The 26,553-nt window shown below is 37.0% G+C and overlaps 1 protein-coding gene across 1 annotated transcript; it reads left to right on the top strand.

Annotated features, from left to right (window-relative positions):
- Window positions 1-350: 350 nt before the first annotated feature.
- On the top strand, window positions 351-26,553 carry XPOT (exportin for tRNA). The gene is made up of 25 exons (XM_056511410.1): window positions 351-845; window positions 4,173-4,306; window positions 6,032-6,114; window positions 7,161-7,217; window positions 8,686-8,755; window positions 9,792-10,010; window positions 10,594-10,778; window positions 11,114-11,282; window positions 12,535-12,771; window positions 13,085-13,123; window positions 15,668-15,730; window positions 16,687-16,811; window positions 17,681-17,825; window positions 17,978-18,097; window positions 18,279-18,373; window positions 19,134-19,203; window positions 19,500-19,738; window positions 20,219-20,504; window positions 21,712-21,901; window positions 23,104-23,220; window positions 23,306-23,421; window positions 23,929-23,976; window positions 24,856-24,927; window positions 25,457-25,513; window positions 25,975-26,553. Exons 2-25 carry the CDS (start codon window positions 4,247-4,249, stop codon window positions 25,999-26,001), a joined length of 2,889 nt encoding a protein of 962 aa, XP_056367385.1. The 5' UTR covers window positions 351-845; window positions 4,173-4,246; the 3' UTR covers window positions 26,002-26,553.

The raw sequence follows: 26,553 nt of genomic DNA, 5'->3' as shown, positions 1-26,553 counted from the left end.
TACCGTGAGGTTGCCCCTGCGGATCCCCCCACGCACTCAGTTCTATGGGATGCCTCTCTTTAGCGGCTGGTCCCGCCGGGCGCTCGTTCCTCCGCCGGGGCCCGTGAGCGGGCAGCGGCTCTGCTGGCAGGACAAGCAATTCTCTCTCTCGAGCTTTTGGGCGCCTCACACCTTTAGAGAGCTGCGCTGCCGTAGCCACGGGACAGGAGTGGGTTGGGTTTTGCCTTGAAAGATACCGTAACAGCAGAGCGGCTGGGACGGGTTTGTAATGCAGTTGCTTGCGTTTGGGTCGGTTTTAAGCGTGGCCCCGACGGCCACGCGGGGGTGCGGTGACGCCCCGTTCGCGGCACTGCGTGCAGAGCCCCGCGCGCAGCAGCCCAGTGCCACATGTGCAGACACGGCCGGATCGCTCCTTACGGACAAGCCCACGCCTGCCGGGCCCTGCCCTGTGCGCGTCCCCAAGCAGGTCGCTCCGGCCCCTACTGCGGAGCTCGCCCCGGCGGCCCAGCCCCGCCCCGCTGCCGCTGACACAGCACGATTTGCAGACACTGGAAGCAGTTAGGGGGGCGAGCCGCGACTGCTCTAGTTCATTCCTCCAGTGCGCTCGGTTTTACAGCGGTACTGAGGCGGAGGGGTGGGACTACTGTTCCCAGGCTGCGCGCTGTTCCCGGCGTGCCCCACGGCCGGCCGGCTTGGCGGAGAGGGGCGGTCCTGCTGCTCCTCCTCCTCCTCCCGCCGCCAGCCGAGGCGGCGCGGCTGGGCCCGGCCCGCTCCCTGTGCTCGTGGCGCCTGCGGAGCCGTGGGGGTGGGCGGGAGCCGGCGGCGATGGAGCCCTGACCGGGAAGGTACGGGCGGAGGGGCGCGGACAGGACGCGACACGCGGAGCGGGTGACTCAGCCCGGGGGGGGAAGGGGCAGTGTGGGCTGAGCTGGCGGTGTCTGCGGGCTCCTGCGAGTCCTCCTGCCGGTTTCCTCATCCCCGGGCCGTCTCCCCAGCAGCCGTGAGGCTCTGGGGAAGGGGGGAGGCAGCGCTGCCTCCGCCTGGCCCCGCTGATGGGGGCAGCGGGGGCTGCAGCAGGCCGGGCCCCGCCGGTCCCGCCCTGCGGGTGCCACGAAAAACATCTGTGTTTTTCTCTGCTAATGCACGCTGTAGTCTGCGATGCGGTTCTGTTCGCCGGAGATATCGCCTTGGTGGCTGTCCATCCGCTGTGGTTCCGGTGGGGGAAGGAAGAAATCGTAGGACGGCGGCATGAGGGGAGGGAGGGACATCCCCGCACCTCCATATTCCGCTGGTGGCGGCGTGGTCGGAGCCGTGCTTCCCCGTCGTGGGGCTGGGGCGCTCCAACCGGAGCGGTTTCACGGGAAGCCGATGGCTGTGCCTGGAGCTGGGCGCGGGGAGCTGCGAATTCCCGGGCGCCCAGCCCGGAGCGGTGTCGGCTCTTCCCAGCCACAGGAGACCGGGCTCTGACCGAGCCAGAGGCCTTACTCCCTGCCGGGAGTTCCTGCCAGTAAAATTGTGCCTGAAACTGACGCTTAATGTCACTTCCAGAAAGAAAAACTGTCCTAGTGCAGTTGAAAAGTTGTCGAAGTAGCAGTAGTTACACAGCTGTTGGCTTTTAACCGCGTGTTAGGTCAGTGTAAAGGGTCTATAGCCCAAAGAGCTGTAAATATGCCCAGGGTTTGCACCAAGCAAAACCGCAAAAGAGATTGTAAAAGATGAATTTTAATATCTTTGTTTTATTAGAGAGAAAACTTGAGGAAATTCAAATGAGGCACACCACTGGCTCCCCCTGTGTTGTCACATCTTGTAAATACTTAAAACGACTGCTGAAAATGAAGCTTTTTATAATTGCTGATTGTTCCCGTGGTTAGCATCTGTAGTTAAAATGCTTTGAATACTTTCATTATTGGGGTATATCTGGATCGAAGTTGCATGCTTTGACCACGTGTTTATTGTTAATTGGGCAGTCTTCCCCACTTGAAGTGGGTTGAATTTTTTTTTGTTCCTCCTCCTTTACACTATGAAAACAATCTTTACTATCAATGCATTTTCAAGTATTTAGTAGAGGAAAAGGAGTAATTTTTTATGGGACATGCCTGTATGACTTCACTGGTAAGGAACTGCATCCTTCTAGTTACTATGAGTTTGCCACCTGCCATGGTGTACTGCTTAACAAAAAAAACATCTGAGTAAATATGACAGTACATTCTGCACATCTGCATATTTGCTATTACTGTTATAAGTTGCTTTTATAAATACAATTTGATTTAATGGCATACTTGATGTTATAGCTAAATGCATTTTGCAGTGCATTTTGTGAATTATTAGTACTATTAAAATCACCACTCAGTTTTGCTTTTGTAGTGTAACTGGCTGATTAAATTTGTGGTAGAAAAGTTACCTACTTGAGTAAAACCATGAGGCATGAAAAGTTACTAGTTTTCTCAAGAGGCTCATTCAAGTATTTTATCTCATTACTTGTCTGTTAGAGTTGGTCAAGATGAAACTGAGAAAAGGCTGTATGATAGAAGTTGAAGCACACACGTGAGGCATTTAAAAAATTTGTAAAATTGATTTGCATTGCTGTTAGCATTAACAAGTGAAAAGAAAACCTGCTTGAGTCATGTTATTTTTATTAGCAAAATTTGTCACCCAGGTATAAGTCATTTGCCCAAAAGATAGTAATGTACTTATATCAGCAGGTAAATATATAAAAAATGCCATTGTATATTAAATAATTGTGTAATTCTGGACCAGACTCTAATCAAAAGATGCTATTAAAAAAAAAAAAAAACAAAACCTAAAAACAATATTTTCCCTGCAGCATTTCACCTTTTTTTAGTCTGGCTCTTTTGGATGTTGATTTTGGGGAAGCAGATTGGGGGCTGGGGATGCAGAGGGAGAAGACTCAGCACAGCAAGTTTAATCCCTAAAGATTCTGGCCCTGAGGGGGATCACTGTGACTAAGGCAGTCTGTGAGGCTTCTTTTGCCAGGAGTCATCACTTTGTTCCAGACTTTCTGGTTTCTATGCTGCTAAAACCTGCAAATTTTTTTAGTATGAACTCAATTTTACTTATTAAATTGCTTTTCATTATGCACTTTGGCATAGTGTATTCTGTCTTGACTTTATTATAGAAGTCTGTTACCACGTTAAATTTTGGGCTCTCCTTTTCAATTCTGCTTGCTGTTGCTTGTCACTGTGCCACCTTTTTTCCCGTGGGGGAGGGTGAACAGTAGAGCGTGCATGAGAGACAATACTAAGAAATTAGAAGTTCTGCCTATGGGTATGTAGGCAGCTTCAAACCACAGCTCCTTTGTATTTCATCTCTTCCTCTCGTCTCTTCTTTTCCCTTACCTCCTACATACTTATGTAACAAGGCCTGATTTCAGACCTAATTAATTATGCTACCATTGGGGGGGGGGAGGTGGGGCAGAGATCTGAAAAATAGATGGGTTTTTGTTCCCTCTTGCTATTAACAGTATCCTAATATTTGACAGAGAAATTTTTATTTATTTATTTTTAATTCTCTGTGTTTTACTAGAGCATTGCAGAACAGCCTATAGAGGCAGGCCATCTTTAAAACATTTGTCCAGCTCACTTGTTAATTTTATACTGAATTTTCTAAATAAAAATTGTTGCTAGTAAGTCAGCACCCATCTATAGGAAAAGGAAACTTTTAACAACTCAGTGTGGTGTATTTTGTGGTTAATTTCTAAGACACTTGTATGTGCTTGCTTTAGAAGAAAGACTTGATAATTTTGTCCCCACCACGGGAAATACTTCATAAGTGGGGAAAAAAATGGTCTTTCATTTAATGAGTAGATTTATGCTTATATCATGTCTTGCTGAAACTTCTTCATGCTTGAAATTTGAATTTAAGTCTTTCACCTGAATACTATACATAATTCCATCCTTCTGTTAACCAAGTTCTCTTTTCAAGAGAATTGAAATATATAGAGACTTTAAAGTTTCCTTATTCAGTACGAAATACAGTACTGTGAAAAGTTGATTAAAGGACTTAGAATTTTGGTATCTGTATTGGAAGTGTGTGCATCCATGTTTAGTTGGAGTACGTTATTTGAGGTTTGTGGGCCAACTTGTGTCATTATTGCTGTTCTGGTTTTAATTTTTCTAGCTGAGGAAATAAAATTTCTCTTTCTCTTTTTTCAGATGATAGTATTTTCCCCTCTAGAAGAAGTGGGCAAAGCATTTAGGAACAGGAAACAACGAATATAGCAATAGAGATGGATGAGCAAGCCCTTTTAGGGCTCAACCCAAATGCCGATGCAGACTTCAGACAAAGAGTATGTAATGAATTTCCTCTTCTCTCTAATAACTGGAGGTGGTATTGCAGTGCAAAAATCTCATGTTTTCATGTTCTGTGGGGGTTTATTGAGTTTGTTTTGTGAGCCAATGCATAGGGTTTGTGGTGGCAAGTACAAAACAAAGTCATGTTGCAAACGTATAAGCTGAGGGGTGTGTTATTATCAATTCTATTACACTTCAGTTGCACTTAATAAGCATAGACTTTATTTTTCTGGACTCTGTTTAAGTTTTTTCAGTTCTTTGTACTTGTTGCTCGACTCCTTACATAGGTTCTCATAGTATGAAAATCAGCCACAGAAAACAATTTGCTTGAAATTTGCCTGTTGATTCTTAGATGGTTTTTAACCATAATTTTAGTGGATTATCTAGGTCTAGTGTCTTTTTATTGAAATGTGTGAGTTTAATTGTAGCAAAGCTTGTGTTATTGTAAAGTAGGTTCAGAAATCAACCATAGTATGAGAGTAACATTTACTGCATAAGAGATGTTCCTATGAAAAGACATTATTATTTATGTAACTTTATTGAGTAATTATCTCTGCCAACGGATTATCATGTTGATTTAACTGTCTACAAGATAACATCCTTGTTCCTGAAAGATTTTACTAGAAGTTAATACCAAGAACTTAAATATTTTGGTTCTGGGCATTTGTTCTTTTTAAAAAGATGTATATAGCTAATTTTTAGTGATCTGTCAACAGAATATTACTAAAATTGGAAGCTTCTATATTTGACCTTTTAACTATGCAGTCTGCCCAGTTTTGAAATATTTTGTAGCAGAAGGGGACCTACCTTTTCCACTATCATGTAAGACATAAGGGAAGTATCAAACCATTTCTAGTAAAGCAATATATTAAATATAAGAAAATCATTACTGCTAACTACAGGAAGTGAATTCTTATTTTAGGTCTTGGTTCTGAATAATTACTTTGGGAGATGACTTTGGTAAATTTAAACATTTATGAAGTAATGCAAAAAGCAGCCACTAAAAATACCCAACAGCTAAACCACCCCCTTGCATGCATTCATAGAATTGAAATAATGTTGTTAATCTAATCTCTGTTTCAAAACTTGCTTTACTGTTCTGAATTACAGGCCACACTGAGCCTTAAAGCAATTAAATAAAATTAACTGTTGTCAAATGCTGTTTAGAAGTCCTTATAAGTAATGTGATTATTTTAAATTTAGTAGAGGTTTTCTCGATTTCTGTAAAAGATTCAAAAACTGATAATTGTTCAGAGTCAGAGTTGGAATGTTTTGTGAACTTGGGATGTTGAACACAAGCAAAGTGCTGCAACAAAAATAGTGAGTTGTTTTCAGTGAAAAATCTCAATTACCACTTCTTTAGAACTTGTGGAAGGAATTTTAACTTGGATGTGAGCTTCCACCTAAATGGGAAGGCCCTGAGCAAGCTGCTGTAGTCAGCTGTGTCTCTGGAGGTTCCATCTAACCTCAACGCTTCTGATTCTATGACATCTGTATTCAAGTAACAAAAAAATTGAATATGGAGTAGAAATGGGTGCCTGTGATATTGGCGTTTGGAAAAAGCCTGCTTAGTGTTAAGGTGATTAGGGAGCCATTGGATTGTATCCAAATAGCATTGGTTTTTTGAAGAAGAGCTGTTGAAATACAAGGGCTAGTGTGAATGAAATGTATTGCTATGTGCTTTGTTCTTTTTCAAGTGAAACTTGCCTCGATTTTTGCAGGCACTAGCCTACTTTGAGCAGCTCAAGATATCTCAGGATGCTTGGCAAGTCTGTGCAGAAGCGTTAGCTCAGAGTATATATAGGTAATGTAACTAATAATTTCTTTTCATTAGTAATGTGTGTGGATCTGATTTAGCTGTGCAGCGTAATAGGCAAACTAAATTGTTGAAAGTTAGTATGGTCTACATACTGTTTTTAGTATCATAGTTGATCTGTGGCCTCTGTATAATGCCTTTCAAGGAAGAGCAATGTATAAATTAAACTCCTAAGGCCTGCTGGTTTTTGAAATCCAGGGTAAAAGAAGTGCTGAGAATTGCCCACTGTGAGACTGTAGACTTTATATGCAGTAATTTCATAAGTAGTTCCTTTTCCCTGTTCTATGGAGTAGGCCATCCCATTTTTCAAGATGCAAAGAGTGTGTAGTCACTACTGTTTTTGCACATAGCTGTGTATTTACATCAAAAATACTAGGTTGTCACTGTTTTACTGAATAATTCAATACAGAAGGGAATTGAGGGGTGCATATCTCCTGAATAACAGCAGTAGTTTATAGTGAATGCTTTTTTGTAAATGATTTATCAAAACTATGGACTCCATCAGAACATACAGTAATTAAAACCATGAAGATTAGAAATTATTATCTTTAAAATTACTTTATAATTGTTGCAAGTTTTAGATAAGATGAAAAAGCAGCTTAGATAACAGCATATGGAATGTTTATGCTTCATCTATACCTCAGTTTGTCTTTACCTTTGATTTTTAAGATGCAAAGTACAGCTTGCATGTAGTGGGCCTCAAAGATACTATTGAAGTCTGACAGGTTTTTGTAAGGGCAGGGTACAATAAGTGTTGAAGTTTTGATTGTTCACTACTGAAATCAAACAGTAACTAATAGATGGCTGTAGAAAAAAAAAAAACGAGTATCAAACATAAATATTACTTTAACAGTTGTTCATTTCTACCGGATTAACTGCTCCACTATTTGTCATTTTTGCTTTGAAGTAGCAGTAGCAGCAGGTTTGCTTTTTTCTGTTGCCAAAGGGGCAATCTGATTGTAATATTTGAGGAATTTTTTTCTTCACGGAAATGTGTACCATACTGCTTCCAGTAACATAATTTTCTTTTCTAGTGATGATCACATCAAGTTCTTCTGCTTTCAAGTTCTGGAACATCAAGTTAAGTTCAAGTGAGTAATTTTTCTTGATACCATCCATATACGTCTATTTAATTTTCCCTTTTTATTCTGCTTGCAGATAAACTTAAAATGGTATCTGTTGCCTAGTTGTGATTGATGAGATGTCTGTAGTCTGATGCAGAGAGCTGTCTTGTGTATTTTGCCTTTTCCTTGGAGAGGTTTTGAGCAGCGTGCTCTGTTCTGAGCTAGTCTAACATCTATGTATGGCCCAACAAGGACTGCTTGAAACTTAGCTATTCCTGTCTGGAGATTTGGGCCTTACTCTGTGCTCTCACTGATTTTTTTCAGCCATACTCTGTACTGAGTTCTGGACTTCAGACAGAGCCCTATTCATTCAATAACCATGGCAGAGATGTTGATAAATTAATCTTTTCACTGAATGGTGGTTTCATAATTCTATAATTCTAGGGAAAAATACTTTTTAATAATATTCATGTCATTGCACTTAACTATATGTAGTTCTTTTTCACTTTGGGCTCTCTTGGTCTGGAATTGAGCATCATGGAATCTTTGAATGTCATTATCACTGCTTGTAATATACTGAACAGGTCATGAGTTCAGATAGGAATAAGATGTGTTTTGTGACTGATTTTTACAGTTTGGTATGAGTGCAAATGTTAAAGACTATATTTACCTAATTTTACCTCACTGCCCACTTTCTTCTGCTTGTTTCATTCCTGTCACCTGCTTCCTGCAGTATGTTTTCTCTAGTTTCCTGCTACTTATTTCCTTGAAACATTTTCAATGGGGTGTTTTTTTTCATCTCTTTAATAAATAGTTGGCTGTGACAGGAACACTGGAGTCCCATTCAGCAGTCATTCCTATTAGGGACTCTACAAACCTATAGCTAAGTCTTTTTGCAATAGAGTAATCTCAGCTTCATTAGTCCTGGCAGAAGTATGGCTTGTAGTTGAGGTGAGCTGGATATAATGTCACAATTTGCCAGGACTATATGGATGGCACAAAGCAGAATTACTTCCTTGGGTTTTTTGACCTAAGTCTGATAGTAAATGTAGCGTAGCTCAGATTAGTGAAGGACTTCTTGTACTCAGTAGTGATAGTCTTCAATGTGTAGGAAACAAGTTCAGGCATATACAGATGTCTCTTCTCCCCTTGGCCTATGGTTAAATATGTATTTTTATCAGGGTCATAAGTCCTATCTCTGATGGACCAGCTTTCCTGCAAAATTTCAAGCTTCTACTCCAATACAGGAGGCAGTAATGCTTCAAAATGCCATCCATTACTGTGGGTAAAATTTTTTTTTTATTATTTTTGCCTTTGAGTCAAAATTTTAACATGCAAACAGCTTTGTAAATTGCTGTCCTAGAAACTTCCTTTTTGCTTTACTGGTATGGTACATAATGCTCCACATTAACAAATAAGAAATTTTTGCTGTACTGAGTGTTGGTGCTTGTCATGAAGCACAGTTGTATTTTGACCTCAGTATTTTTTGTTTCAGATACTCTGAACTTACTGAAGTCCAGCAGCAGCTAATTAGGGAAACACTCATAACATGGCTGCAAGCACAGGTATGTATGTCCTTCACAGCAGTCTTAGGTGTTAGGCTTTCTTGGTATCTGGTTGTTAAAGATTTGTGAGAGAATTTTTAAATCAAGTGTTATAGAGAAGTCCATGCCTGAACTTACTACTAAGTATATCTAGCTCTTGTATCAGATAGTAATTGTGGTTAAATCAATTATGTGTGAAGTAAGGTGTATTGAGAGTTCCCCTTTAGAGAGGTATAAAACAGGTTCCTGAATGTTTGGAGGAGGAGCAGGCTTGCTAATTCTTTTTCTAAGACCCTACTGAGTGAACTCTTGTCTACTTAAAATGCTGGCAGATGTTTATTGCTCCTTTGTTAGTACAGTGGCATAGTATGGGCTATTCTTTCTTGTGGAATCAGTTACTGTAGCTGAACTTGTGGTAGCAGCCCCACCCAGGAGTTTGCAGTCAGCAGAATCATCCACTGGTTTGTGTGTACCTGCCATTATGTAGCTGTCATTCCACTTCTGACTGAAGATTAACATAGTTGTTGCATAGAAAACTTAACAGTAGGAAATGGAATATAATAGGACTTTAAAAAGAACAGATCATTATGAAGTGGATTATTTTTTTTTTTTTTTCTTGTGGCAAACTGTTCCATTTAGGAGTTTATAAAAGGGAAAGGAGAGATTGGATGTGACTGATTTTTCCTCCCCCTCCCCCTTAGATTTAGGAAGTTCCCTTACTATTGTTAGCACTAACATTTAACACAGGCACAAGCTAGCTACAGGACTGCAACCTTCACCAAACTGACAAATAACTTTGTAGTCTTTGACTAATACACTTCATGTCTTGGTACTGAATAAAAGGCTTAGGACTGTATCACCCATAGAAAACATTTTCCCTGTAGCATGACAATTTAGCCAATTTTTCTTCAAATTCCTTGGAAATGTAAGGGTTTATTTGTTGATCTCAGCCAGGAAGAGGGTTAGTACATTAACTACTACAGAGAGATCAAAAAACCCATAAGATTCTTCTCTAATTTATTAAGAATATACAGATGAAATGTCTTGTTTCTGCCAGATGCTGAATCCCCAGCCTGAGAAGACTTTTATTCGCAACAAAGCAGCACAAGTCTTTGCATTGCTTTTTGTTACTGAATATCTCACAAAATGGCCCAAGTTTTTTTTTGACATTCTGTCAGTAGTTGACCTTAATCCACGAGGTGTGGATATGTACCTCAGAATCCTAATGGCTGTCGATGCTGAGCTCGTGGACCGGGATGTTGTTCATACATCAGAGGCAAGTTATTATTTTGCATTAACACATGTTTTAAAATTTTAGGAGGTTCTCTTACTTTAGTTAGGGAAGAAGGTTTTTAGATATGCTTGTTTTCCTGTGGCAACTCTGCCTTAGACACATTAGGGGGTTTAAATTCAAAATATTACGTTTAGCTTTGTTGTTTAATGCTTTTTATGATTCCATGCTTTTCAGCTTTTTTTATTTGCTTGAAAGCTTGCAAACAAAAATTAATCAACCAAGTTTGCCAGTGTAATGCTAGCTTGATACTCATTCTAAAATGTTAATTTTTGTAGTGCATGTTTTAAGGAGTCCTAACATCAAAAGTCAATTTAATGATTTAGAGGACTACTCTTCTTTTTCTGCCTTTTTTTTCTTAGTATTTGGGCATTGTGGATAATAAAAGGGAAAACTTAGGCTATTTTGGTTTTATTTGTTGGAAAGGAAAAAACATTCTCTTTGATTTTCTGATTTGAGTTATTTATCTTGCTATGAGACATGATGTCTGGCAGTGGATACAAAAATGCTACTAATTTGACAAGATGCTAATCTGTGACAAGATTGTATCCTTTTTCTCTATTGATAGGAGGCTCGTAGGAACACCTTATTAAAAGATACTATGAGGGAACAGTGCATTCCAAGTTTGGTGGAATCGTGGTACCAAATCTTACAAAATTATCAATATAATAACTCAGAGTTGACATGCCAGTGCCTTGAAGTAGTTGGAGCTTATGTATCCTGGATAGATTTGAGCCTGATAGCTAATGAAAGGTAAGAAGGTTTTGATGGAAGAGGTTTGCAAAATTTGTCTTAGTAGTGCTGACTGTATAGAATGAAATACATATAAATTCTTCAAAGATTATTTTTAATTCTATTTTTGGAATTTTAGGAGAGTGATTGTTTTTGCAAGCCAGGATGATTTAATGGCCAAACTAAACACTACTCAGTTTGCTCTGTTCTCTTTAAAATGCATAAAATGTTGAGTTTTGTCAGTACAGTAGAAAAAGAATGTAAAAAGAAGTCATTGTAAATATGCACACGAATATTATAAAGCTTCTTTACAATGTTACTTTGTACATATAAAACTAAATTTTTTTTCTCCAAAGGTTTATAAATATGCTGCTAGGTCACATGTCTGTGGAAGTTCTTCGGGAAGAAGCCTGTGATTGTTTGTTTGAAATTGTAAATAAGGGAATGGACCCAATTGATAAAACAAAACTGGTTGAGTCTTTATGTCAAGTATTGCAGTCTGCTGGCCTCTTCAGTATTGATCAGGTTTGTGTATTGATTTGATATGACAACGGAATGAGTCATAGGTTTCTGACAGTTCTTAAATAAGCAGATGCACAGAAAATTATAAAACAGTCCGTAGATTAGAGGGAAGTACTTTTGCTTCTGCATCAAAGCCAAACACTTCTTACAGTTTTCCCATGCTTAAATTTAAGAGCTTGTTATTAATGTTCATTATAAATTTGAATACACAGGATTTCATTCTAGAGGCAAGGTATTATGTAACTCCTCTGTTCCTCTCCTAAAGCATGTTGTGCTTTCTGTTAATACTTCGTTTCCTTGTCTTGAATCTTCCTTCCTGAATGATTCTGTAACAGGTATTGTAGCTGAGACAGCTGATCTAATGTTTCACCCTAAAAAATTCTGTGCATAATTAGGTAGGGGAAGGAGCTTTCTTAAGGACACATAGTCTGTTTTGCGTGTGTGTACCATCAAACATGAGGCTTGAAATGCTTATCTGTAAGCTGGAAAAGTATACCTACTAACTAAACACACACTGCCTGGCTGTTGCCATGTGTAAGGAACAGCTCTTCACTACCTGCTGTGGAGAAAGAGCAACCAGTCCTTATGAAGCTGTGGTTCTTAGATTGCAAGGCTTTTACCTCTTACTTTTGAAACCTTTGTCAAATTTGTATTCCTACTAATAAAAATCTTAAGTCAGTCTTTCTTAGGTAGGCTTGTTATTCTCTCACTTTTGTGGTTACGGCAGAGACCAAAACGTCTCTTTGAGGTGGCTGCTTTAGGGGTATTTCCAGATTCTGATCAATGTGTTTCTGCAAAGCAAGACAGAAGTTTTTAATATTGACTCACTCTTACAGGCAGTACTGAAAGGTACTTGTTATCAGTATTTCTGAAGTGAACTGCAGCTGGTAATTCTTTGAAGTTTTTCCACTAAAAGACTTTTCTCTTTTGCAGCGTAAAATTTATGGTAGGCATGTGCTGCTGCTTTTATTTTGAACCTGCTTATTGCTGTAAAGAGAGAAACAAACAAATCTGAAGAGATGAAGTAAGCTACTGTTGTGTAATGGAGGACAGCCAAATCTGGCATTGCTTTAACTTTTTGTCTTCCCCATTCCCAGGGGAAAAAGAACCAATTGTAGGCAATTGGTAGTTTCCAGCTGGGAGACAAGTGTTGGTTTAATTCCACATACTAGACATGGGTAGTACAGTCTGTAGTCTTGTGTTTATTTAAACATAAGATCTGTTAGTATTTTTAATCAGGTGTCTTTTCTTGCAGGAGGACGATGTGGATTTTCTGGCCAGATTTTCTAAGCTGGTCAATGGAATGGGACAAGCATTAATAGCTAGTTGGACTAAACTGATAAAAACTGGTGATATGAAGAGTGCTCAAGACACTCTACAAGCTATTGAAGCAAAAGTGGCCCTGATGTTGCAACTTCTAATTCACGAAGATGATGACATCTCTTCTAACATCATTGGCTTTTGTTACGACTACCTTCACATCCTGAAACAAGTAAAGATGTCTGACTTCAATTTAACACCAATTCTGACATGATTTAATTAGATTTTTGTGTGAAATGTCTCATACTTTGTGGAAACTGACTTGAAAATAGGTTTTTTGAATAATTAGTATTCTGTTTCTTTAATGCCTGTGCTCATGCTATTTCTGTAGTGTTCTTTAGAGATCTGAAGGAGTTGATTTAAGTCTTGTGATAAGGGGAAAGGCAGATCATTTGGCTGATATAAAAGCAAGTCTTTCTCTTAGACAGTAATGGAGGAGTTAGAATACAAATACAAAAAAATAACACTTGAATTTTATTTTTCAGCTTTCTGCACTTTCAGACCAACAAAAAGCTAATGTAGAGGTAGGTATTTATTTTTTACTACAGATTCTATACTTAAAGAACACATTAGATCTGAATATTCCATTTTGCTGAAACAAATAATATTTCATTTATATGCCTCATTGTGTATGTGACAGTAATTAAAAGTGAACACCTAAAAGGACATTGTTTGATCTTTTGCTAAGTAACTACAGTTGTTTCTTTAAATAGTAAATCTGAATTGTGTATGAAGATGAAAGCTATTTTAGAGCTGATCTTCCCAAACAATCCTTAAGCATGTTGGCAAGCTGCTCTGCAGGCTATACTCCTCAAAGAATATTCTTAAATCAACATGGAAGGGTTGTTTCCTTGAAGTTTTTATTTTTATTAAAACCTGCCCTAATTCAAAAGGATTGGAAGGAGGTCTAGGAGGATTGTCATAAATATTACTCTTAATAATGTAAGTTAACTTAAAAAAGAAGCAACAATTGAGATAAGTTGTAATTATGAGCAGTTATATGTTAAACATTACATTAAATATACATTAAACTCAATTAGATAATCTTAAGTTTATATATAAAATGTAAAGTTTATGTCCAGTTTTGGAAGTAGTGAACTTAAATGGATTTTTCAACCCAGTCGGCACCAATGTAGATGTACTGATTTGGATATTGAACTGGTTACATTGGTGCAGTTGTATTGTATGTTCATGCAGCTAACAGGTGTGGTTCCTTTTCCTTTACAAAGAAAACTGAATTCTGTACCTGTTCTAACATGAAAAGTTGAGTTTGAATAGCTGTGGTATGGAGTATCTTGATCTCCTTTTGTCTAATGTCTGTTTATATTGGATTAGGTAATACAAAAGGAGAACTTTGATAATAACACTGAATCTTTTTATTTTTGTGAGTGTCCTTTGTTCTTACAGCTAGATCCAAATTATATTACCACTGCTGTACACTTAAGACACTAAAAGTTGGAATATTACTTGAAATACTGTTACTGTCTTGAAATACGTTTAAGTTGCTTTCATACTGGAAATTTTCGTGTTGCAAATATTTCAAAATTTTACTGAGCACTTACTGAGGATTTGTGTTAAACTGAGAAACAATTGTAGCAAATTATTTTCTTTCATCCAATGCATAATAAGAAAGTAATGGGAAATAGTCTAAATCTTACTGTTGTTTGTCTTAAGCTTTAAATTTTGTGTTTAGCAGCATTCCTTTAAAGTTTTGCATTTTAAGGTTTACACTTTCAACTTGTTGATTATTTGAACAGGAAAAAAAGGGGCTTGTTTCTTGTGCCTCTGAAGTTCCAAGGTTTTTTCTTATCAGCAGGATCACAATTTTAATACTTAGAATGTCTGGTCTTTCTAAGCATTTTTGGCTACAATATTGCAAAATGCTTTGCAATTATTTTTTCTTAACTATCACTCCTTACAGAAAAGCAGACACTTCTCACAGGTCATGGTGACACTTTGTGTCAAAGTATCTATTTCTGCAAGATGACCAAGAATTTCAACTCAGTAACCTAGGTTTAAATCATTAGTCCATTTTCGTGTTGATGAACTTCAGGTTTTGCAGTTAAAATGAAAAATAGTAATTATGGTTTATTTCTCTAAAGGTTTTTTGCTTCATTTGGTTTCATTCAGGCTAAAGTAGAGCTAAGGTCAAGCCTTTACAGCTGTTTTAGGATGTACCAACAGTCTCTATTAAGGTTATATTGCACTTCATTGCTTTAATTGATCTGACAACTTGCTACTGAAAGTTATGGATAAGGTGTAGAGAGACCCTCCCATTGAATGCGGAAAGGGCCCCCTTGCTTTCTGAACTTCTCAGAGAGGAGTCTAGGTGCAGCTGGATCCAGTCCTTCTCCCAGACTTAGTAGTTTATGTAAAAAGGATTTTGTAGGTATAATTGAAGTTTTTTGCAACTTTGTTCTGCAGGATTAAGGATGGCATACCAAATATATAAATGATGTATTCTATTGTTGTTGATGATAATGATTAGACTAAAAGACTTGAATCAGAAGTGTTTACCACATGCAATGGATAGTAGTTATAGGTACTGCAGTATAGTATACTGTTTCTTGAAGCAAAGTTGAAACAGCAATATTAAAGATGGCAAAATAATTATTGACTAGAGATTGGTGTGCTTATCATCAATTACTGTGAGCTATTAGAGAAGTTGATGTTACAGCTAAGCTGACTTATCCCTTTAAAATAATATCTTGGACAACCTATTTAGTTTCCTCTATCTAGTTTAGTCATCTTGATTGTTTTCAATGTGAACTGAACAGCACAAGTTGCAAGCAGGAAATAAAGCTAGACAATACTATCAGAGACTGAGAGCTCCAAAATGTCTGTGCTCTCTGTCTGGAATAACATCTGTGTATTGTTTGGATATAATCTATTTTTGATTTGGACTGTTAACTTCTGCTAAACCTCTGAAATTAATAGTTCAAAAGGGATTAAAATTATTTGTACCTAACATAACGCTGGCTTCAATGTTTTCTTTGCCCGTAGTATTTTTAATGGTTGTTTCTTCTAACTTGTCTGCTTCTATGCTTACTGTTCTGTTTTTATCCTAGGCAATCATGTTGGCTGTTATGAAGAAGTTGACATATGATGAAGAATATAATTTTGAAAATGAGGTATTGTGTTGTAGGAATAAACAAACACATTCAACTTAATTGTATGTAGTAAAACTTGCTCACACTTAAAATCTGTTTTTCATGAACTAAAGATTTAAAGGTAGGAAGCAAGGGTCCATAGGCTGAGTTTTTTTCCTATATGGAAAGCTTCTAGGCATGTCTGCATGGGACAAAACAACACAGTAAAGGTATATCCAAGCCAACTGAGTTAAGAGTATTTCTGGGTGTGATTGTACAGAGCTATCCCTAGGCAAATAAGTTGTGCTGATAAGTAAACATAGCTGTTGAGTTGGCTAGTTCAGTGGAAATTTGCATGTTTCTGCACATCACTTCTATCTTGCAAAAATACTTGAGAAATATTGTGTAATGAAACTGTGAAAAGACATGCTGCATGAGCTTGAGATGGTAAAAAATGAGCTAAAGATGGGGTAAAGTCTTTGATTTAGTTTTCCTTTCATGCTTAACATCTGTCAGCCAACAGTGATGATTATGTGAGACAAACTTACTTTGTTCTATGCTGTTCAGAGAGCTGTAGTCTGAAAAGGGTTAACTTACACTGTATCCAGTCCATCATAAGTGTTGTCAGTCCAATTTTAAAACTAAGCTAGATGCTAAGAAAGAATGGCTTTGAGGAGTGAGTCAATTTTTAAGAATGGGGTCAATAAGGCTTTGCCAAGAGCATTTTCTTTCTTGTACTTTTGGCTGGTTTTCATTTTGGAAAGCTTTTTTAGTATGTTTTTGGACTGAATACAGTGGATCTCAACATATTATATCCAGCCATAAAAGGAGCCTGCTGTTATGTTGCAAGAGCACTGGATAAGTGTTATTGAATTGTCTGAGTGTGCTAGACTGGTTTATCTATGTACATATTTTTGCTTTAGATGTAATTGTCTAAAATGGTTGTGGATGAATTTAAACATGAAAATAAGGACTTGACTGATGTGATTTTTTTGTAGGGTGAAGATGAAGCAATGTTTGTGGAGTACAGAAAACAGTTGAAACTGTTGCTGGACAGACTTGCTCAGGTTTCACCAGAATTACTGTTGGCATCTGTCCGCAGAGTTTTTAACACTACACTTCAGTAAGTTGGGGTTTATAGCTCGTTTTGTATGATGCCTTTTTGGGCTTTGGTTTTTATTTTCCTTTTGTAAACTAGCAGTCTGTGGTGAAAGTGTGCTGCAGCAGGGTGAAGTTGGTTGGCAGAATGAGCTTCTTAAAATCTAAATATGACTTCATATAATCTGTTACTCAGCTCCTTGGAAAGAAAAAGGTTTCTTTTTGTTACTTTAAATGGCAGCTTTTCTTTCCTAGACATGTTTCTTGATCTCTGTCACTTAATCCATGTAGCATCAGCTGTTAGGAGAGGTGTTCACTTTGCCACATCTCGTAAGAGTTTCCTTGAGGTGTTAATATTATGCATTATTTTTATCAGAAAAATAAGGTTGGATGGAGGGAAAAAAAATCTAAGTGGTGTATTTTCGTAAAAAAAAAATAGTAGATCTAATCCTGGAAACTGCACACAAGTAAAGAAACATTACTAGTTCCCTGGCTAGGAGAAGAGTTATGTGTATACAAATAGAAATTCAGTATTGTTTGTGGCTACCTTTTACCTTAACTGAGCCTCTTCTTATGTGAAGCTGAATGGCTTGTCCTCATGTCATGTAGATGGGCTTGTATCTAAATAATCACAATAGAAATCTGTAGCTTCCAAGCTGAAACTGGTAAAAGAAAGTTGGTGGTGATCAGATGAGAGGTGGTATTTTAGAGGATGAAGTCTCTTAGAAGCATCCTGTATAACTTGCTTGGCCTTCCAGTGTTTTCCTTAGTTTAAATCTGTTCTTTTTATGCTGTGCATCTGAAGAAGGCTCAAACGAAAATATTAACATGGTATAATTGTGATTATTTCATAAGGTACTAAAGACTAACCTGATCTTCATATTCTTTCTCTAGGAACTGGCAGACTACACGATTTATGGAAGTAGAAGTGGCAATAAGGCTGCTGTATATGTTGGCTGAGGCTCTTCCTGTATCTCATGGTGCTCACTTCTCTGGTGATGTTACTAAAGCTACAGCTTTGCAAGACATGATGAGAACTGTAAGTATATCTTGAGAGCTGTTTAAAAGTGCCACTAAAGACTGGAATGTTTCAATTCAGATGGCTCATTTTTAATTACCAGCATGTCACTTATGTTGCACTTAGATTTTATAAGTATCTAAAATACTAACTTGCTAATGCTTTTATTTTAGCTGGTGACTTCTGGTGTTAGTGCCTATCAACACACATCAGTGACCCTGGAATTTTTTGAAACAGTGGTTAGATATGAAAAATTCTTTGCTGTTGAACCTCAGCACATTCCAACTGTACTAGTAAGTTTCATGTCGTTTACATTTTTAACTAGGTGAGACTAAATAAGTTCTTTAGACTCAGGAAATTTTCCTATTCTCTGAAGGTCCCTAAGGAAGCTAGGTTTCTTAACTTGTTGGATAATTAGATTTCCCTGCTGCCTTGTTTAGGCATTCTAAGACTGAGATGCTTTATTGATTGCAGATGGCATTTTTAGATCACCGTGGTCTTCGTCATACAAGTCCCAAAGTGCGGAGTCGAACAGCTTACCTCTTTTCCAGATTTGTCAAGTCTCTTAAGTGAGTAAATAAATGTATCCAAATGGCACTTAATTTACTACACACAACACTTCTATATGTCCCAGTTGTCATTGGAACAGGCTGGGCTTCAGGTGGACTGCAGTGAAGTAAAATACCAATAAAGTGCTCTTAGCACTTGTTCTACTTTGTAATACTAAGGTAGCAGTGGAAATATTTGTCACAGAACAAAGAAGTGCAATACATTTGCCTAGTTTATTTTGATCAGATGTTAAAACTGACCAACAATATAAATGCCTTTTCTACTTTTTCTCAGCAAGCAGAGCTGAGTGTGAGTGGATCTGGAGACTTTCAAGATTAACTCTTCCCTGTCCCTAACTAAATTTTGAATAGTTATATTTTTAGAATTTATATATATATGAAGTTTACTCAGTGTATGAGACCTCTGAACAGTGTTGTCCTGTTGGTCTTATTTCGCAAGCATGTATTTCATTTAGAGGCAGATAGCTCAGATTTCAGTGTGCTTTTATTTTTCAACTGTTCAAAATGCTTCACTGCAATTATGCATATTTTCTAAAAACTAGGGAAATAAACTATTTCCCACAATGCGGTGCATTTATTTGGCCTACCACTAGCATCATATCCATTAACCAGATTTTTCTGCAGCACTGCTTTGGTATTTAAATGGAATTCCTATGTGGAGAAGGCAGTTTAGCATCTAAAGTCCCATCTTAAAATATCTTGAAACCTGTAAAAATGAATGTGCTTTTAAGTAGTGTTATGTACTTGTGTTTTACTTCAGTAAGCAAATGAATCCCTTTATTGAAGATGTTCTAAACAGAATACAAGACCTGATGGAACTGTCTCCTCCTGTGAGTATTTGTCTTAGGTTTCTATAATGAGTGAGGTTTGCACTTACCAGTGTGCCTGAGTACTTGCTGAATTGTAAGCTTAACATGCAGACTTTAAGCAAAAATAATTACCTTGCTTTTTTGGTGAGAGATCACTTGTACACCTTACTTTTGTAACTAATTCTAATAATCTTGCTTTTGTGGATTTCTGGGAGTGTACAGTAGAGCTGGGTGTGTATATGGAAGGCTATAAATTTTGAGAAGACAGCCTTGATAGCGGACACTTAGTGTATTATGCCTGTTATCTTCCATTTTAGGAAAATGGCTACCAGGCACTGTTAAGCAGTGATGATCAACTTTTCATTTATGAAACAGCTGGAGTGCTAATAGTTAACAGCGAATACTCTGCAGAAAGAAAACAGGTTCTGATGAGGAATTTGTTGACTCCGCTGATGGAGAAGTTCAAAATATTGTTAGAAAAACTGATGATGGCACAAGACGAGGACAGACAGATGGCACTGGCTGACTGCCTCAATCATGCTGTTGGGTTTGCTAGGTAGGTACAGCACAGTAACACTCCGTTTCTGGTTTGAGTAAAAGGGAAATACAAAGTACTTACTGGGAGGAATGAGCTTTCTACTTTATTGACCTAGAAAATCATGAGTGGTTATAAAACTTCTTGTGATAGCTGAGAAAATAAGTCCTCTTAGAAGAATCTGCTTTGAATGTATATACAGAGAATATTGATTAGCTTCATAATGAATCAGCATCTATTTCCTTGCTCAAATAATTTTATGGACCTAATCTACTCATATGTTGTTGGTAAATTGTTAGAATTTCATTCTCAAAACTGCCAAAGAGAGACTACTTCATATGAAAATATTTTGTTCATTACTTCTACTGTCTGGCTCGCCATTTCATGAAATGGAGTATTGTAGTTTAGTGCCTGGGTTGGAAAGCATTTGTTCTCAGTGTTACTGCTTCTTCACTGTACTGAAACGTGAGCTTATGTAAAACTTGATGTGTGCTTTTACAGCCGAACCAGCAAGGCTTTCAGCAATAAGCAAACTGTAAAACAGTGTGGATGCTCAGAGGTTTATCTGGACTGCTTACAAACATTTCTGCCAGCTCTCAGCTGTCCATTACAAAAGGAAGTTCTGAGAAGTGGTGTCCGCACTTTCCTTCACCGCATGATTATTTGCCTAGAGGAAGAAGTTCTTCCATTCATTCCTTCTGCCTCTGAACACATGCTTAAAGATTGTGAAGCAAAAGATCTTCAAGAATTCATTCCTCTTATAAACCAAATAACAGCTAAGTTTAAGGTATGATATAGTATAAGCTTTTGAGGATCAAAGTGTTGCTTAGAGATCTCCTTTTCTAGTTCCAGAAAAACAGTTGTTTTAGAACCCAACCTAAAAATAAGTGTATTTTGGAGGCTGCTATTGGGAAACATTCTTTGATCACAGTCATACATTGCTGGACTCACAGTGATTAAATGACTGATTATTTTTTTTTTTTTTCTTTGATTAGTCTTAAATGTTTCTATTGTGTTTAATTTTTTGGATACTACTTGCAGCACAGATTTGTTTTATTGACACAGCTTCATGCCCTCCACTGAAGTTTTAAGCTAATGTTAAAAACTAGCTTACAAATACACAAGCTTTGAAGTAAATTCTCATCTTTTATAATGAGATTTCCAAAAGATAGTGATACAGAAATATCAAATATATGTGTAAGGAGACATACAGATTCATATTGGGGATAACATAGATAATTGAAAATAGTCTGTGAAAGATGAGGAAGGTAAAAGAAAAAAGTCACAGGAGCAAGATGGGACAAATACCATGTTCAGGTGTAATGTTTAAGTTTCTATGATACAGTACTATTGTTATTATAACATGGTATAATAAAGATCCTAGCTTCTTTAATCTCACCTTGAATACTTTTAAAAGGCATAGTAAAGAGACATTAAAAGATAAAATCTTGCTTAAGCATTAGGAAATTAACATGAGTTGACTTTCTGTGAAATTCTAACGTGACTGAATAGCACACACCTTCAGTTTTTCAATTCATAATTAATTTAGTGCCTTTGAATACATTTCTCACAAAAAGTGTTGTGACAAGTTTATTCTGTAATGTCAGTTGGAAAACCTTTAGTAATCCTTAAAGAAAAGTTCTATAAAAGCTGGCCTGTTGCCAGTTTTAAAGTCTTAGAGATGGTATTTCAGGAAATTTGAAATTGTCTGAACAGAAGGATAAAAAAATCCTGAAAAACCTTTTCCTATATAAAATTAGTCTAGACAGGACTAATTATTTTTGTGCAAAAAGTCTTAAGATAGGTGGTGTGTAAGTCAAGATGCAGTAATGTTCATGGTGACCCTGATGCAACTTGCTGTATTATAAGTAATTACATGAAATTGCTAATATGAAAAGTGAATCCAAGCTGAGAATTCTAACAAGCCTTCAATTTTTGTCTTCTAAATGTTCAGTTTCTCTTTTTGAGCTGACACCCTCTTGTGATCTTCACAGACACAGGTTTCACCTTTTCTGCAACAGATGTTCATGCCGCTACTTCATGCTATTTTTGAGGTATTGCTCCTTCCAGCAGAAGAAAATGACCAGTCTGCTGCTTTAGAGAAACAAATGTTACGGAGGAGTTACTTTGCTTTTCTGCAGACAGTAACTGGCAGTGGAATGAGTGAAGTCATAGCTAATCAAGGTAAGGAATTCAGTTGCTCGGAGGATAGTACTATAGTTATTCTCACCTACGTTTCATCTAAGTAAATTACCAGCCTATCTTGGCAAGTACTATTAACTATCTTACAGTAGGATGGATTAATGGAAATACTGTCTTCAGCTTGCCTGGTTCAAATTAGCTGCTGCAGAAGAATTTGGGGTTGTGAAATCCAGCTATAATAGGCATATTCTTCCTATTGATGTTTTCAGCTTAATGTGATCACTGTTCCTGTTAGGACAAGAACAGTGTGTCAGTCTTCATGTATCATTGTATTTGTCTGGTGAATTGGAGATCATCTAATATATACCAATGTATATCAGTGTTTAGACTGCTGGGCAAGACCACTCACAGCTGCCACTATTCATTGTGTCTAGTTTTGGAAGGACATATCAGTAAATCCTGTAAACTTTTATTACTGTTGCCTGATCTTGTTATCTATGGTAGAAGGCATCATGTGACTTAGTATATGTGTAGTTATGAGATTTTCTTCCCATTTACTGGCCAGGTGGAAATCGGTTCTTTTTCACAGTGGGACTTTGAAGTCAGACATCTAGTTGCTTGATATTTTAAATGATTCTTTCTGTTTGAATTCCATCAAAATGGTGAGAAAGTTTAAAGTGACTTGCCTGATAAGTGAAGCTCAGAATTCCTTTCCCCCATTCTAAAATGGTGGTAATACTGCTGGGAAAGGAAAAAGTAGCATTAAGTACTGAGAGCTCTCTTGAGAGAGGCACTTGGTAGTTGTGATGGGCCAAGAAATTTTTAAACTAATGAAACAAATAAGCATAGATGCAGCACAGAAATTTTAAATGTGTGAAAAATATCTTGTCATATGTTGCAAGATAAGCTAACTACTTCAGTGCTGCTGAGTTTTAATTAATTCTTCCAAGTTTAGGTAAGAGAGCACAAAATTTGTAAACAGATCAAAGTACTGCCCTTACTTTGTGTGTTAAAGTCCAGAAGGGCAATTTAAATCTCCAAACTTAAAAAAAATTATAACCTACATAAGAGTTGTCTTGCATCGTAGGGGAAACTTCCCAAAAATATTTGAGATTTGTGCAAAAAAGAGCTATTTTGAAGTTGAAGCATGTCTTCCAGGTCAGTATTTATATAAAATAGTGTATGAGTACCAAAACATTTTAGGCTGCAATTTGAAGTGACAAGTTCATTTCAATGTGTTTAAGGTGCAGAGAATGTGGAACGTGTGTTGTTCACTGTCATTCAAGGAGCAGTGGATTACCCAGATCCTATTGCACAGAAGACTTGTTTTATTATTCTTTCTAAGTTGGTGGAGCTCTGGGGTAAGAATGTCTTTCCAGAATTCCTTTCCATCTGCTACTACCCGTTAAGCAATAATAGAACTTGAAATATTATTTTTCTTTTTAGGAGGTAAAGATGGACCAGTAGGTTTTGCAGACTTTGTCTACAAGCACATTGTTCCTGCATGTTTCTTAGCACCTTTGAAGCAAACATTTGACTTAGCAGATGCCCAGACAGTACTGGTGTGTATTATAGATGATTTTTTTGCGTTCATTCCTGTGAGGCAGATTCCAGCTAACAAACTTAAAATAGCCATGGGCTATTAAAGATTGTCATCTCAGAAATAAAATCCTATAGGTTTTGTGGGATTTTTTTTTTTTTCATTTAGATATCTGTATGATTAATTATTGAATATTGTGGTAGTGTATCCTGCAGTTTACCTAGACTCAAAATCAATTGGAGATCTAAGTATTTAACATTGACCTGCATTACTTATTAACTAATGTTCAGTGAAAGTGAACACACAGAGTTGGGCTGTTCTCTAGCTTATTTTTGATTCGGCTGTGCAGAAGTTTTTCTGATTAGAGTGGAACAAAACCTGGAAGGTCAAGACTTGGCATTGTGTGAGGGGAAAATTAAGGGATAATGGCATGAACTAGCCCTTGTTTTGGGCCTCATTAGGCTCTTTAGCTTTGAATAGTGAACCAGTAGACCAATGCAACAGCCTAATGCTCTGTATTACATTTCAGGCTTTATCAGAATGTGCAGTGACATTAAAAACAATTCATCTCAAAAGGGTAAGCTTCATACTTCACAGGGAGTAGCTGTCACAGAGTTATTTCTAGTGGTTTTATCAATTTCTAAAAGTTAGGTACTTACTAGGATGAATTTCTACTGTATTGTTATATAAAATAACTCGATGATCATAATGCTTTGCATGGATACAGGATCCAGTAGTTCTACCTCTTGATAAAGTAATGCAAAATTAAATTTCTCATTAAGGAGAAAAATCTGCTGACTCTGTTGCTGTTCTAGTTCCAGGGTAATTTACGTGAATTAGTAAAGTTGATTCACTTTCCCTTGGTAGATCTGTTGGGTTATGTTTCTATTCTGCCAGCTTGTGCTGTAATCCCTCCTGTGCTGAAAGTTAACTGATAAATATAGGTAAAAAAAACAAAAACTGAAGTGTTAATCAAAATGTTTGTTTTGCTCAAAGGTTTGGACATTCCATTTTATTATTGCTTAGTTTGCTTGAGATTACATAAAGAGGAGAAATACTGTGTTCATCTTGCTACTGAATTTTGCAATGGGAGTAGTATGGTAAAGCAGTAGGAAAATGCTAATACCCAATCATTTTATTTCTTCCAAATGTCAGTTTATTATAGAGGCAGCTCTAATTTCACTATCTCTTACAGCTGACATATTTGGCTCTATTATAATTCATACTTAAGTGCAATTTTTAGTGCATTTCTCTTCTATGTAACAAAAGATACCAAATTGCCATCGAACCTTTAGTGCTAAGATTGAGAAATCTTTTTATTTGCTAACAGCTGAGAATAACTTAAACATTTGAAAAACATTCCTTTTACTGTAAAATGGTGTTGTAGACCACCATACATACAGTATGGGACTGTGATTTTTCCATATGTAAAAAAATGTGTACTGCTTTTCTTTAGGGTCCTGAGTGCATTCAGTATCTTCAGCAAGAGTATTTGCCTTCTTTGCAAGTAGCTCCTGAGATCATCCAGGTAGGAGTTCCTAAAAGAATATCTGGAAAACTCTTAAACAATCATAAATGTTAAATGGACATTTACTAAGTTAACATCCTTTCATCCCACAGTAAAATTTACTCAGTTATTTCATATGAGAATAGGATTAATGTATCACAAGGAGTAAAGATACTGCAAGGGTACCTTGCAACAACAACAAAAAAAAAAGTTCAGTACATGTAACTGTCTAAACAATCTTCCTACTTTAATTCAAATTTTAACTTGAAGATATCCTTGTAGTTATTCCTGTTTCTATCTCCTCAGCTAAAAGTGAATCAGATATCCTGTATTTGAAGAAAACCCCCAACCAAACAAGTAGTTTTTCACCCTAGAATGCATTTGGCCTATCATGGCCTTTTACAAGGTTTTATCCATAACATGCTTTTCTTCAGTTGTACATTAGGGAAAATACAAATTAATATCAATAGCTTTGCATATTAATGTAACTCAGCTTGTTTTGTTGCTTCATTTAGTTACTTCTTAGTTATTTCTTTGTTCTCTCTTATAGGAATTCTGTCAAGCACTTCAGCAGCCTGATGCTAAAGTTTTTAAAAATTACTTAAAGGTATAAAGATTTTTTTCTTTCAGTAGCTTTTAGTTCTATTTGAACTTTACCATACCATTCAGTCATAATATAAGTAAAGCCAAAATATTGAATTATTTAGTAGTTTCTAAGCTATTGGGAATCTCCAAGTAGTAAAGCAGTTAATTGGAAAGATAGAGCAAACAACAACAAACCTACATCTATAAAATTGTCACTCATTCTTAGCACCTTGCATCTCAGTAGTTTGATATTCTTGTGGCTTTTGTTTAATAGCTGAAATGTGATGCTATAATTGCAGAGAGTGTCAGAATGCATCATTTTTGAGGGTGTGATGTAAACAAATAGCACAAGTCACATCCTTAATGTGTTGACCAGTACGTTAACCACAGAAATGAGCTCTGTCAAATGTATTCTCTTACACCTCAAGCATTCCATATCTTGCATTTACTTTGTTTTAATTTTAAAAAAATAATTTTTCACAGGTTTTTTTCCAGCGAGCCAAGCCCTAAGGAAAGTACTGGAATCTCATGCACCTGTTTCCATAATGCAGAACTCTGGTTGTTAATTTATAAAAATGCTAACTCTTGTGCCATTCAAACTGGTTTTGTTTTTAAGAAATGTTGCTTTGTGCTCACATCAGTATGTACTTTAACCTTTGGCAAAAAAGAAATGCAAATTCCCCACCTGTGTCTCAGACATGAAGGTATGTGACAACATGAAAAATTATCTGTATACACAAACTTTTATTATGTATAGAATGATTTAAGCTTACACTGTAACACATACAGCAAGGAAATTACACTTATTTTTTAAATTAAATGAATTAAATGTAAAAATACCTTCAGACCATAGCAATGGTTATTAAAATGTGTACATTTTTGATACGGAGTAAAATGTTTTAATAAGACATAAAATTCATTTGTTCATGTATGGTGACATGAAAATAAAACAATCAAAGTCCTTCTTGTAGATAGTCATTTTATTGAAGTTGTCTTAATGATAAAATATATATATACCTCCTATAAACAGATTGGTGTAATAAATGATTTCACTTAAAAGTA

The sequence above is a fragment of the Oenanthe melanoleuca genome, chromosome 1A (genome assembly GCF_029582105.1).
Source record: "Oenanthe melanoleuca isolate GR-GAL-2019-014 chromosome 1A, OMel1.0, whole genome shotgun sequence".
NCBI lineage: Eukaryota > Metazoa > Chordata > Aves > Passeriformes > Muscicapidae > Oenanthe > Oenanthe melanoleuca.
This window is presented reverse-complemented; position numbering and strand designations above follow the sequence as displayed.